General features: G+C 33.3%; 1 protein-coding gene across 1 annotated transcript in view; it reads left to right on the top strand.

The window, feature by feature from the left end:
• Positions 1–15,631, top strand: part of EMC2 (ER membrane protein complex subunit 2) — a 41,656-nt gene that overhangs the window by 10,225 nt on the left and 15,800 nt on the right. The window contains exons 5-7 of the mRNA XM_059671908.1: positions 4,075–4,132; positions 12,151–12,236; positions 12,383–12,442. Coding sequence (XP_059527891.1) covers positions 4,075–4,132; positions 12,151–12,236; positions 12,383–12,442 — 204 coding nt within the window. The remainder of the gene's footprint in view (positions 1–4,074; positions 4,133–12,150; positions 12,237–12,382; positions 12,443–15,631) is intronic.

The raw sequence follows: 15,631 nt of genomic DNA, 5'->3' as shown, positions 1-15,631 counted from the left end.
GCCTTTTTAGCTTGTTGTTTCAGGTAAGACAATTAACTTGTACCTCAATTGTAGTAGTTTGTTTTAAGCTGGATTTATTGATACAATTTTTCTCGACTCCTTCACTCCTGGGCTTATATGTTTGTGTGTACATTTTAATCTCTTTGTATCCTCTCTGTGAGTTAGCAAAGGATATAGATAAAAAAGTAAATAAAATAGTATTAGTTTAGGTTAGCAGAAACTAATTTTGAATCAGGACAGAATGGAAGAAATCTGAAAAGATTGCTCCTGAATCAGTATGCTGCTCTAATAATTTTTTTTTTGTTTTATCTCAAGTAATATGAGTCCCTAAACCATTCTTAAAATATATGAATAGCAGAATACATTCCATAGTCCAAGATGAATGATTTTTAAAATTATGTTGTGAGGGATTGAGTGGTACTAGTTTTTAATATTTACTATTCCTTTCCGACCAAACAACATATTGATATGGTAACAAGAACTTATTGTTAAGTGTTACTTCAGGTTTTCTAAGAAACTCAGTGAACTTTAATTTCTTTAAGCCTTTTTAAAAAATGTTTTTATGTTTTTATTGATTTTAGAGAGAGGAAGGTGAAGAGAGAGAGAGAAACATCGACCCATCAGTTGCCTTCTGCACACACCTCGACTGAAACCTGGGCATGTGACCTGATGATGCTCCAGCTATGTGAGCCATACCGGCCAGGGCTAAGCCTTATTATTATTATTATTATTATTATTATTATTATTATTATTATTAGAGGCCGGGTGCACGAAATTTGTGCACTTGGGGGGGGCAGTGTCCTTCAGTCTGGCCTGCACCCTCTCGCAGTCCGGGACCCATCGCTCCTTACCAACCGCCTGCTCGCTGCTCCTTACCGCTTGGCTTGCTGCTCCTTAGAGCTGCCGCGGAGGAGGAGCCAGCCATGATGAGCCCAGCTTCTGGCTGAGTGGCGCTCTCTCTGTGGGAGTGCACTGACCACCAAGGGGCAGCTCCTGCTTTGAGCATCTGCCCCCTAGTGGTCAGTGCACATCATGGTGACCGGTCATTCTGGTTCTGCTGTAATGGTCACTTAGACTTTTATTATATAGACTAGAAGTCCAGTGCACGAAATTCGTGCACTTGGGGGGTCCCTCAGCCTGGCCTGCACCCTCTCACAGTCCAGGAATCTGAGGTCAGGTCAGGGACAGAATGCAAGCCATCTTTATGTGCTTATTTTTTCTACCCTCGGGAATGTCCCTCTCCCGCTTAGGCCTACTCCCCAGGGAGCGGGCCTGGGCTATCAGTCGGATACCTTTGCACTACCGTGGAGGCGGGAGAGGCTCCTACCACCACTGCTGTGCTCACCAGCCGTGGGCCTGGCTCAGGGCTTCTGGCTGAGCAGTGCTCCCCTTGTGGGAGCGCACTGACCACAGGGGGCAACTTCTGTGTTGAGCGTCTGCCCCCTGGTGATCAGTGTGCATCATAGCAACCAGTCTTTCCACCATTCGGTCGGTTTGCATATTAGCCTTTTATCATATACGATTATGTGTTTTTTTTAATTGAAACTCGTAGCACCATTTTACTTAGTAAAGTTTTAATCTTTTTATATAAAAGAGTGGCTGTTAGGTGTGTCTTTGCTAAATAGGATCATTCATCATTGATTCTCATACATGATGGTGTAATTTAGAATATGTGGAATTTTAAAAAATCAGTAGTTGCCTTTCCCCCACTTTACTGAAATGAGTTTGTGAGGGTGTAATCCAGATTTTTCTTTAAAAAACCCTGCAGGTAAAAAGACAGGTATGAGAACATTGCTGACTAAACGTAAATTTTTCTTGACCTTCAGTGTATTAGGATCCTCTAGAGCAGTGGCCCTTTAAATACAGTTCCTCATGTTGTGACCCAACCATAACATTATTTTCGTTGGCTACTTCATAACTGTAATGTTGCTGCTGTTATGAATCGTAATGTAAATATCTGATATGCAGGATGGTCTTAGGCGACTCCTGTGAAAGGGTCCTTTGACTGCCAAAGGGGTCGGGATCCACAGGTTGAGAACCACTGCTCTAGAGAAACCGCCTCCCCCCCCCCCCCGCCCCCCCCCCACACACAGACATATACATACATAGATACACAGAGAGCAACATATAAATGGAGATTTGTTATGAGGAATTGGCTCATACGATTTTGGAGGCTTTGAAGTTCCAGGATCTGCCATCTGCAAGCTGGAGATCCAGCCAAACTGGTGCTATAATTCAGTCTGAGTCCAAGTCCAGAGGCTGAGAAGGAAGGCAGCTGATGGTATAAATCTCAGTCTGAGGATAGGGGGAGGTAAGATGAGATGTCCCAACTCAGAAGTGAGGCTGTAAAATAGGGTTAAATTCCTCTTTCTCCACTTTAGTTCTATTCAGACCCTCAAGGAATTGGATGATGCCCACCCACATTGGATAGGCAGTCTGTTTTGCTGAGTCTACAGATTCAACGCTAATCTCATCCTGAACACCCTTAGACATACCTAGAAATAATGTTTGATCTGGGCCAGTCAAGTTGACACATAAAATTAACCATCACACTCAGTTTTTACATAAATTATTTTTTAAATTACAGTATAATTTAAAGATGTTTAAATATAATGTATATAGGTTTTATACAACTATAAAAACAATGAATGGCTTCATATCTTTCTCTGTCACTTCTGATATCTTTTTCAGAGGTATTTTAGTTGGAAAAGATTCCCAGGTGATTCTCATGTATTGTCTTGTGATAGTTTCTGCTCTATAGCATTAATTTTGCCCTTGTTTTGCATACTTTACTGTTTTGTTTCATTATTATTTAATGATTTGATTTTATTTCCTTATTTAGTTGTAGATTCTTATGAGGCTAGCAGACCTATTACAGTATCAAGCAGTTGATGTCCAAACTAATTTTCTTTATTTGAATTACTGCTGAGTCTAATTGACTTAGCGTGCAGGGATGTGGTTAGCTCTTTGCATGGAGTGAACACATTTACAAATTCAGTCTGCTTTTATTTTTTTCAGTAATCTGCTATAGATAGATAACAATAATAGGTAAAGTATTCTTACCTATTGGCATGACCATAATCACAAACATTGACTAGGGTACTAAAATTTTGGGGTCAGTGTATAGTTGAAAGATGAGTCACATGATATAAAGTATTCATATCTATCATTAAAAGATATCTTCAAGAAAATATCAGTAAGAGAAAAATATAAAATTAAAAATGTCCTATAGGGAACTTATGAAGAGATCCTAAGACATGTATCTGTTATTCCTGGTTTTAGAAATACTGCTGTAAAAGTTTTTAAACATTGGTTTTTGCTTTGTTTAAAGATCTTTATTCAGAAGTGGAGAAATTGATAGGATGGGAATTGGTGGTTATGAACATTGTTAGGAAGGAATTTCAGAATCACTCAGCTATTTCTTTGCATCCCAATCAAGGTTATCATATGTAAGAGTATATAATTAAGGAAAGTTTTTTATTTAATTTCTAATGTATCCCTACTTAGAATCTCTATCACATAATGTTAATTTTGGCTTTTTAGTTATTTACTGTCATATGTGAGTATTCTTTCATTTGGTAAATTTGTTAACTGTTTCTCACATGAGATTGTAACCCAGCAAAGAGTAAGTATTACGTATGGATACTTAGTAGGTGCTTAACTAAGAAAAGCTATTATAAATATTCATTAAAGGAGAATTAATACATAGATCATTTCCTTGTGAATGGATTTATTAAAATTAAACTTTTATGTTTTATTGGTTGTAATTCTAGGTATATCGAGGATCATAAAGATATCTCTTTGTAATGCTAGATTTTACATTTGTATTTAGGCCCAATTAGATCAGTATGTTTTGAAGTAACTTTTTCTAGAAATACTTTATGTGATACTTTTTTCCATTTTAAAAAAAACCACACCATAGCAAACCTTACCATTAGAGGAATATAAAAAGTGACTTGGATAGCAATTATAAATGCATGTAAAGCACTGCCAGTTGAAACTTTTCCAGTATTTACTATTTGTCACTAAATTTTAAGTTCATGATTCTTGATGTTTCTTTTTCTTTTTAAATAGATATGATGATGCAATACAGCTATATGATCGAATTCTACATGAAGATCCAACTAACACTGTAAGTTAACTAATGGTTCTGAAGATGATATAGTTTATTTCAAAAGGCAAAATTAATTCATTTTGGAAGTAATGGAAAAATACATATGAAACCATGTTTTATCTTATTTTAAATATTTCAAGATGGGTTGTTTTAAAAAATAGATTTAAAACTCTCCAGTTAAATTTGACTTACGAGATATCTTACTAAAAAAAAAATTAATTGAAATTTGGGAAGAAAGAATTTTATGTGCTTGCATAAAAGCCCAGCAAAGCTCAGTGTTTTTTTAATTTTGTAATATTTTGTTGAAGTTTATGAAATAGTAACTCGTCTGTGTAGTTAAATTTTAATTGTCTTAATGAGAAATGAAAGAAGTCATCTCAATAATTAGTATATGTGGTTAATGAAGGTGTTTTGTTTTGGATTTACTTTTTTCTACCTGAATAAGAATGACTATATCATATGTAAATATATTTAAAGGAAAAATATATAAATATCTTTAATTTATTCTGATTTTGAGCAAATTTCATATCAGTTTATTGGACAAAATATTTGTTCCAAATATACTTATATAGTATTATTTGTTTTAAAAATACCCTGGAGAAAAAATTTTATGTTGTTGAAAACATTTTAGTTTAGTATTGATAGAATGGCTTCCCTCAGATTTACCTTGTATTAAATGAAAAGTTAAAGAGAGTCTTTAAATAACATCAGGCATTTTTAATGTTTTATGTTGTTAATGTCTTGCATACATATGCCTGCTAAAATAAAAATATTTTTAGAAATTTTAAACAAAAAACAGTTTGAGTTTGTATTGTCCTTTTAGAAAAGGAGAAATTCTTACATTAACACATAATACAAAAACATTGTGTTCTCTTATTTGGCAGTATTTCATTAAAAATGCACATTTTAAAAAAGCTAATAAAATATATGACTGGATTATAAGATGCAGAAATGTTTAATAATTGAAGATGAGTAACTTGATTCATTTAAAAATAAATTATGTATGCTAAGTTGGGAAATGATTTCATATTGAAGTGTGCAATTTCTAGATAGCATTAAACCAAGCATTCATTGGTCATAAATCTCTGATCTCTGCTTGTCCTTTTTGATACATTATTTAGTAATACTTCTGTATATTGCTCAAAAGACAGAGTTTTTTCCAGTTTTTTTGAGATATAATTGACCAGTAACATTATACAAGTTTACGTTACACAACATGGTGATTTGCTATAAGTATATATTTTGAAATGTTTTATATTTGTGTTTTTAATATTATCCCCCCCCTGCCCCCTCAGGGAAACTTCCTAGGTTTTGTTTGTTTGTTTGTTTGGCACATATTTAAATGGTAAGGATTCATTATTTTGTAAAGATTCTAAGAATATAGAAAATTCAGGGAAAAGTTTTGGCAGAGCTACAAATCTACCTATTATTTAAAAAAAAGACAAAAATAAGAAACAGCTTCTATTACTTTTGTCTAGATATTCCCCTCAAAAAAGGTAGTTAAAATAGGAAAGTTTTGAATAGTATTCTAATCTTAACTATATAAAAAGCACTGTTTGTTGTTCTGAAGATTTTGTAATATGTTTATTTTAACTATAAGACTTGACCTGTGTTAAAAGTATTTAATTTTTTTACCCATTCACACATGGTGGGGCAAAACTAAGTTTACAGTTATACTGATAAATAATATAATAATTAATAAATATTAATACAGGAATAAACTGTTTTTCATGTACTCACAACTGTAAAACCTATTTTTGCCCTGTATATTGAAAAAATGAAATCAAGTTTCTGAAAAAAGTTTGTTTCTTATATTTTTCTCATATTAAGTTAAAAATTAATAGCTTGTAATTTATTTTTTTGAAATTAGGAATCAGACATTTTACTTTTGTGTCAATTTAAGTTGAGGATATTTTAAATAAGTTATTTCACTTTTTCAAGACCTAAAATAATAAGTAATTATATATTGTTCTGTCTTTGTAGTACTTTCTACGTTTTATGGCTTTAAGACTGGCCAAAAGAGAAATTCAAATGGGTCCCCTCATTGACTATGAATGAAGTGGTAGTAACTAAATTTCTTAGTTGTTAGGTGAATATTTTAGAACAAGGTGATTAAAATCAGCTGTTAAATGTATTATTCTTTTATAAGAGATTTTTTATCTAATCTCTACTCAGTCCCTTCTGTCCTGCTGTAAATGATGATTATGTTTCATGAGTCACAAAGTGTTGATATTACTAAGAATTAAAGACTCTGTTGCTATTTCCTTAGAAAATACTGAGGTAGACATTGAAGGAAATAACAAAACCATATAAGACCTAGAATTGAAAAAGTGTATTAGGGAAAGAATTTACTTATATTAAGTAGTCAAATTATTATTTAGAAGACATCACAGTTTCTTTTTCCAAAGCAACTTTATTATCTCAAAGATGAGAAAGTCCAGTTCTGTTTTTATCTGTAATTTTAATTCAAGCTTGTAACTGTAATTCTTTGCTTTGTCTAAAAGTGGTTATGTGATTCTTTTACTGGTCTTGTGCATCTATGCTCCTAGATAACCACTATAGAAATGAGGCTGTTACTCAAGCTTTAAGGAGCTCTCTTTATGCATTCGTTATTTCAAAAAACATTTGTTGAGTGCTTGCAGAGTGTTTGGTATTGGGAATAGAAGAACAAATTAAACACCATCATTGACTTTGCTTTTAGGGTGGCAGGATGATATAATGAATGGATTATGGACTTTGAGATAGACTTATTAAGTCCTGATTCTTTGATGATTTGCTGTGTGATTTTTGAGCCTTGTAAGCTTTGAAAGATGAGTGTGGCTTGAGACAAAGCCATCGTATTTCATGAATGGCATGAGTAAGTTTTAACATTAAAGCATAAGGCCTACCAAGGGCAAAAAGAATAAAGTAGTTATAATAGAAGTTTTTAAATTTTTCTTTTGGGAAGTTACTGAAATGGGACACATTCTCCCCATCTATTTAAAAAAATTTTTGCAATACTCTTTTGAAAAAGTAATTTATACCCAGATTAAAAATTACAAATAATACAAAACAATGTGTAGAGGAAAAATAAGTCTTTCCTCCCATTCCTGATTTCAAGTCCTCCTTCACTTAGTCAAACATTTGTTAGTAATTTCTTATGTATTTTTCTAGATAATTTTTTTCTCATACACTTACTGATATGTGCGCACGTTTGTGTATTCTCCTTTTGATAGGGAGAATTGCTGAAAATGCAAATGGTGGCATACTTTACCTAGCAGTGTATTTTAAAGGTCATGCCATGTCAGCACAACCTTTATATCATCCTTTGAGAAGCTGCATTGCATAGCATTGCATTGCATGGATGTATAGTCTCTGTCTTCATGAAAAACAGTTTTACTTAAGACCCTTTTGGCGAACTCTTAGGTTGATTCTGATGTCTTCCTCCCAGAAATAGTGTTGCAGTGGATGTTGTTTGTAGGATAGATTCCTGGAGTAAAATATCTGCCAGGAAGTTACATGCATTTTAAGTTTTGATAGGAGTTACCAAATTTCCCTCCACAAAGGTTTTTTTTTTTTAGCTGTCTACAGTCATTTCTATGGTGGAGGAGATGCTTCTCTCACTGTATCCTCCCACATGGCATGTTTAACTTTTGCTAGTCTGATTGATTAAAATGTTACCTTGTTATTATAATTTATATTATGAGTGATGTTGAATTTTTTTTTTAAAATATGTTTTTATTGATTTTAGAGAGAGAGGGGAAAGGAGAGAGAAAGGGAGGGAGGGAGGAGGGTGGAAGGGGGGGAGAGGGAGAGAGAGAGAGAGAGAGAGAGAGAGAGAGAGAGAGAGAGATGATCTGAGAAACATTGAGTGGTTGCCTCCAGCTGCACTCCGACCAGAGACTGAATCTGTAACCCAGGCATCAAACACGTGACCTTTTGGTGCATCATCCCAACCAACTGAGCTATATCAGCCAGGGCTCCCCCCAAACCTTTTTTTTTTTTTAAGTATATTTTTATTGATATCAGAGAGGAAGGGAGAGGGAGAGATAGAAACATCAATGAGAGAGAATCATTGATTGGCTGTCTCCTGCACGCTCCACACTGGGGATCGAGCCCACAACCTGGGCATGTGCCCTCACCCAAATCAAACGGTGATCTCCTGTTTCATACACTCAACCACTGAGCGACGCTGGCTGGGCTCCCAAAACCTTTTTGATGGTTCTTTCCTTGGCCTTGGGTAGTTTCTTCACACACATGCACTGATCAATACCAAGCTGAGTATTCCTCAAGGGGAACTTCCAGTGTCTTTATTCTGTCTTGTGTTTTTTTCCCTCCAGTACTCTAGCCTATTAATGCTAACCTCTTTGATCTTTCTACTCTCAGCTCCTTCTGATCTCAGAGTCTGCTGGGCTCAATCTGGTTTTCTTCCTCTCTGCACAGCACCCTTGAAACTCTCTTAAGGCAGCAAGCCAGGCCAATAAAAATAGGGCTCACCTCATTTGTTTCCTGCCTCTCAAGAATTACTGTCTTTTGCTGCCCATTGTCCTGCAGTTTAAAATGGTTGTTTCATGGCCCTGGCTGGTTTACTCAGTGGTTAGAGCGTTGGCCTGCGGACCATATGGTCTCGGGTTTGATTCCAGGTCAAGGGCACGTACTTTGGTTGCAGGTTCCCCAGCCCTGGTAGGGGTGCTTTCGGGAGGCAAACAATCAATGTCTCTCTTTCTCCTCCTTCCTCCCCTTCACACTCCTCCCTCCCCTTCCCCCTCCCTATCCCCCTCCCTCTCCCTGAATACAAGGTTTCATGTATTTAGTCCAGTTCTTTGGTTGTTTCAGACAAGCAGGTAAATCTGGTTCCTGTTACATCATCTTGACCAGAAATGAAATCCCTGCTTAATGTTCCTTTAAATGATTAAGATAAATAAAGATTGGTTCTTATGTCAGAACATGGTGTTATTTTTCTCAAAACCTGGAAAGGGCTGTATATTATGTGACTTAGTAATAAATTATTATTGCCTGTATGATAGTAATTGCCATGCAGGTGGTTTTTAAGCTCTCACATTAGGAAAACTGGCTTTACATACTTGAATAGTTACCACTTAAAAACTTGTTTTAAACTTCAGAATATTAGGAGATAAAATGCTATACCTTTGGTTTTACATGATTAAGCACTATATTGCTCATATAGTAGAGATTTTTTGGGGCATGTTTCTCAAATTGATTAATAAAGCTCCATATTTAAAATCTTTTCTTATACCTCACTGTGAAGTGTGTATTAGGTAGACAACAGTTTTTAAAGTAGGCTATTACAAATTTAATACTGAATTTGTTTGTTTTACATTATAAAATTATATTTCACCAGGAATACACATAATTCAAAAGGACATTATTTAATTTGAAATATTTCAGATTCTTTCAAGTAGTTTTATAGGAGGATCTAGGATTCGAATCAGAAATTTCAGATCTTCTAATTTGATCTCTTTTGATGCATTTATGTTGTTTAAACCTCTGTTTTCCATCATTTAGAAAAAGAATTGTTTTTAAAAGACATTTTAAAAGATTAATTATCCTTGAAACACTATAGGAGTGCTTTATAAACTATATTCTGCAGAATGCTGCTGACCTAAAAATATTGATGTATGTTCGACAATCAAGAAATGGTTCTGTTTCAAATCACTGAGAAAATGAGGTTAACAACATTAGACAGGTGTTTTTAGTACACCTTTCTTCAAGAAACTCATACTCTGCATAGTGGTGTCCATTACAGTGTTCATACCATACCTGTTATTATGACTGTAGAAGTATTAGTTGCCATCCAGGTTTATACTTTGGCTTTTGTCTGAATTGTGATACTTGGATGCACTATTTTCAACACGTTTCATTGTATCTATATAAATTATCTCATCTCAGCTGGTGCAAATCCTGTAAGGTTTGGGGTAAGATATCAATATCAAACTAAGCAAGCCTGTGCCAGTTCTTTAAAGATTTCATAAGTAGAGCTTTTGGCAAGGCTTAAAACACAGATGTTAAGCACAAAGCAAAGGTATAAAGAAGGAAGATAGCATTCATTTAATTAATACCATTATATTCTGCGTATTATTTTAGTTGCTTTACAGTGATCCTTGGAGATTGGTGATATTACTGAGGTTTGTGAACAATATATATTTTGCCCTTGATTAGAAAGCTGATAAGTGAGAATAGTTGGGCTTTAGTTTCTTTTTTTCCCAAAATCTGGACTCTGTGCTCTACCGTATGGAATAAGTATCATAAAAAATGAAAAGAATAAACAATTAAATTTGTTTCAAATGCTGTTGGATTGGTGAAATTAAGTACTATATGTCCAAAAGAAATTAGTTTCTTAATTATATGGTAATTTATTCCTCACCTGTTTTCAGAAGGGCTTCGAATAAGGCTTTCATTTGAAGTTTAATATTTTCACTAAAGGCTCTAGGATTGCGTTACTTTTACAACTTTACTTCTACATTTCTTATAAATTCTTGAGACTTTCTAAATTTTACATATATTATGGTGCTTTCATTGTTTTACATACTGAAATTATTTCAAATATGTTTGAGTACCTTCTGGGTGGCAGGCATTGTGTTAGGCCTTTGGCCTGAGCCAAATATTCGAAGATGCACATTTTTAACATGTAGGTTATTTTTTTGTTACTGAAATATTGTTATTGCTATTATTGTAAATATTGCTCTTGGTCTCACTGGAGAGTCTCTTGATTTTTCTCTGTTTTGTTTTGTTTTTGATTCTCACTTCAGAGCAAAACCTCCCACCTTTCTCCCTCCTTGACAGGTAGCTCTGTTAGTCTAAAGAGGATCCATCTATTTTACTTCCATTGTCTGCATCTTGTGGAGTATGTTTTATATAAAAAAGTAACAATAATTATAATTAATAAGCTTAAATCTGGCCCTAGTGTGTTTTATTGTTTAGCCTTCTGCATTGAATAAAATAAACAGAGATGGAGGGGTTGTAAATTTAATAATTCATATAATGCCCTCCAGTCTCAGACTGTTCACTGCAGCCTTAGTACATAGTCTTGATTACACACAATATTGCTGTCTCCTATACCTTTGCCCCAGTGTTCCTCCTATTATGCAATGTCTTCCACACTATTTCCTCTTTTGCTTTCTTAATGTCTACTTGCCCTTTCTATTTCAGTTCAGGTGTCGCATTTGGGACCCTCTTTGTTTCCTGACCTTCCACCTCTTCCACTCTGCTACAGGCATGTTAGGATCTACTCCATCACAACACTCTCTAGAATACTCTATTATTGTTTTTCTTTTATTGATGTATCTTTCTCTTTATATTTTCATTGTCTAGCCTAGCATAGTACCTATCATATAGTAGATGTTCAGTACATATTTGATGAATGAATAAATAAATGTCATTGATTTTTAAAAAAATCTTTTTTTAACTTTGTTGGAAATATTACAGATGTCCCCTTTTTTTCCTGTTTACCCCCTCCACCCATTTCCCTCCCCTAATTTTGATATTTATCATTTAAAAAACTTTAAAATGCAAGTTTAACTGTTTTGTCTATTTAAAAATATGTCTTTCAGGCCTATATTATTCATTTGAAAGACTCATAAGTAGATTGTTCTCTTAAAATTGTGAAAAAGTTATTAGAAGCCATATTTGTATAATGGCATTCAAGTGGCCATGGTGAGATTTTTTTTTCTTAATCTCAACTATTCCTCTGTCTCTTAAGATACAGATCTATGAATGAGACAGAGTAAAGGATTTTAGGGTGGATAAAGATTAAGATTCCCTGCTGGCTTGTAATTATCAGAATCTGGATGGTTATTTATTTGAATGAAATGATGCATATATGTGTACATCAAAAGTAAAGCATATGTGATTGTTAGAGGAATGTTTGAATTCCCTGGTGGGATGTCATGGGGTATGTTTATAAATCTCCACTAAGCAGTAGTTCTACAATAGAGTTTCACTGGCATTGAGATAATAATTTGCACAGTCAAATTACCTTCTTTACAAAAACCCAGGGAATCATGAGCGCCTAATCCTTTATTAATGTCAACCCATAGGCTGCAAGAAAGCGTAAGATTGCCATTCGAAAAGCCCAGGGAAAAAATGTGGAGGCCATTCGGGAACTGAATGAATATCTGGAACAGTGAGTGTTTTCAAGAGGAATGTGTGTTGTTATTCTGATAAATCTTTTTTAATTAAAATGGAATTTGCATTGATTTTCCTTTTTGCCCACATGCTGTTTATTTACCAAATATCTACACACTCTTTTTTTTCCTTTTCCCTCACCAGATTTGTTGGAGACCAAGAAGCCTGGCATGAACTTGCAGAACTTTATATCAATGAACATGAGTAAGTTGTTAAGTACGCATACAATTTTGTTAGGAGTGCAGTTTTCATCACTGTCTAAGTTCAGAAGGTCTAGTGGTTGCCGAAGGATTGGTGAGAAGGTATGAATCACGCCATTTTAAATGAACAAAATAAATAGTTAAATGAAAAAATAACAAATCCATGATTTGTTGGATATAATATGTGGATTGTTTTAACTTGGTCATTTGTTTTTTACTAAATTATTTTTGTTGGGGAAATAAGTTTTTCTTTAAAATGCATAATGCATTCTTTGGAATTAGAAAGGCCTGCATTTGCTGAGCTAAGGTTATTTTAGTGAATCAAAATTGTGAATTTTTAGAGTTCAAATTATTCTTATAATACAAAGAGTATTATACTCTCTGCTGTTTAAAAATTCTGTCAATTGTATGCATTTATTAGCCTTAGTACTAAGAGAATCAAGTCTTCTAAAGTAGAGAAGCATCCTGTTGCCTGGGTAAAAAACCAAGAATAATCAAGAATGTTGAATGCTGTAGGAACTGGCTTATTGGATATTTAATGTTTTTGTTAGCTTTTTTATTGCTGCAGTGACAGGAGGAAATCCCAGTGTGAGAGGATTAGCCCAGTCTTAGTGCAAGTTTTCTAATAACACAGCATTAACGCTAACCTCCATCCAGAGGCAAGCGCCCCACCCCCCTTAGTTCTTCTGAATCTGAAGTATATCACATTGTTTCTTTCCTTCTTATAGAGAGAATAGAATCAGATTCTCATGCACATCTCTTACTATGCATGAATAGTTAATCTCATTCTCATACTACAAATAGCTGACACAGGAAATAAAATAGAATGAAGACACTTGCTTCTTGCCTTTGCTCAGGGCTGTATATGTAAAATGTGAAATGGAGAATTAAAGCAGTTAACTGGATAATTCTGAGATTAGTGGGGGCTAAAATTAAAATTATAGCATCATTTAATGAATGTACTATATTCTGGGAAGCAGTCTCCAGTTCTCTACCATATTTTGACTCTCAGATTCTCTTTAGTTTCCCTTAAGAAATTATTTTCCAAGTCATGTTCATTATAGATGTATGTATACTTGTGTATCCACATATGTGAACATATTTAGGATTCTCTTATGCATGTGAGATTGGTAATTAAACCAAATTACCATTTGATAATTATTACCATTTGGTTTAAATGGTAATAATGTCATTTTCTTATTTTTTAAATCCATATTTATGAAGTATACAGTATGTATTTTAAATAACATGAACTGAATTTTCAGAATGCAGTAAAAAAAAACTTAAGTTTTATTTTGTTGGTAAGACAGATGATAGTCATCTAAAATATTTTTGGGCCGTATGGAGATCTGTGATTAAAAGCATTTAAACACATTTCAAATCATCAAGGAAATTATTTTATTAATTAAAGGAATACCTAATGCAGAAAAATTTGGAAAACTCAATAAAGAGTAAAGATGAAGACAAAAATCATGTGTTACTTGCATCATCTGAAGTTAACTATAGTTTATTTTTTATTTTTTAATACCTTTTGAGACAAACAGAAACCTAAAATAGAATTATCTTTTGTGGCCTAATGTTTTTCACTTAGTTATAGTGTCAAAATTTTTTTTTAATCACAGTAAACATTCCACAGTGTGATTTCAGTGGCTTTATATTATTCCATCTTATTAAATGTAATCTAATTTTCTTAACTAATTTTCTAAGTGAATATAAAGGTTGTTTTTCATTTCCACTATAATGCTATACTGATTTATTTTAATTGTTTCTTTGGGCTACATTCTTAGAAGTAGAATTACTTGATTAAATGATATGTACATTTTCAGGGATTTTGATAACTTGTTCCTAGTTCACTCTCAAACCAGCTATTATTAGTATCCCTTTTAACAACATTGGGTGCTATCATTCTTTTTAATCTTTGCAAATTTTCTTAGGTGAAAATTAGTTATACCTTAAAAAAATTTATTTTAGAGCTCTTTATATAAATGATTGAAAGATTTGTTCTTTCAGAAATATATGCTTGGTAGTTCTGTTTTTTTAATATTGATTTTTAAAAAACAGGTTTTATTTTTAGATGGTCAGATATATCCATTTTCATTGCTTGTATATTTTCTGTCCTCTAAGAACTATATAAATATACCACCTCTCTTTTGCATGTTTCTAATATTTCTCTATTTAATTCTCAAATAGGTTATACTTTATGTTTAACCCATCATTAAATTTAATATTCGCTTCATCTTGTAATGCCCACATTTAGTTTTGCTTTGTTTTGAATCTCTAAAGAGTTTATTGACATAGAGTTGAATGTACACTTAAGAGAAATAAAGAAAATCCCAAGAAATTGAAAACTACAAAGACAGAAAAGCACCTGAAAAATTTCTTTTCAGAGGAAATGATAATTGTGTTCAGCTTTCCCTTTTATCCTGTATCACAAAACTCTTTTTGTTCTTAAAGGTATTCATTCACAAAATAACCATTTTTTTTGAATTGAGAACTTAGAAGAAATATTCAGATGTACAGTACTTATAAATATCTTCACATTTTTTGAAATGAAAATCAGAATCTGTTCACTTAATTCATTTTGTTTGGGCAAGTCATTATAGTAGGTAGGATTTTTGTGTGTGTGTGGTAAATTATTGTGGGATGTCAGCTTAGCACAGTTTTATGGACGCAGTGGCAAAATGTAGCAATTTAGTAATTGCTAGATATATTTAACATTTTGGCATTTTCTGGATATGGATAGTTTATAAGCTATTTTAAATATAATAGGCCACAGGCAGCATTGCTAGTGTAAATCTAGAATGTTTTACTCTAAATTTTCACAGAATATTCCTATAAGCCTATTCAGTACAGTTAGAGAGAGAAAAGGGAAAATAGAATTCTGCCATGATTTTTTTTATATCTTTACGTTACCTTTATTTAAGTTTGCTTCTGATTTATAAATTCTAGTGTGTATTTAGTTATTCAAGTGGTATATGTTATACCAATTGTCCATGTTGATAACTTTACTTGTTTTAAATATAAAACAATATAATATATATAACATATATATTTTTGTTTATAATATGTATTGTTAGCATTACCAATACATATTATAAAACAAAAATACATATTTTAAACAGACACTTAAGTTTTTTACTTGATTTGTAGTTAAAACTAGATGTTGTATCAGTAAGAACCAGCTAGTATTATA

Source organism: Myotis daubentonii, chromosome 17 (assembly GCF_963259705.1).
Source record: "Myotis daubentonii chromosome 17, mMyoDau2.1, whole genome shotgun sequence".
Lineage (NCBI taxonomy): Eukaryota > Metazoa > Chordata > Mammalia > Chiroptera > Vespertilionidae > Myotis > Myotis daubentonii.
Note: the sequence above shows the minus strand (reverse complement) of the source record. Positions and strands in the feature narration are given on the sequence as shown.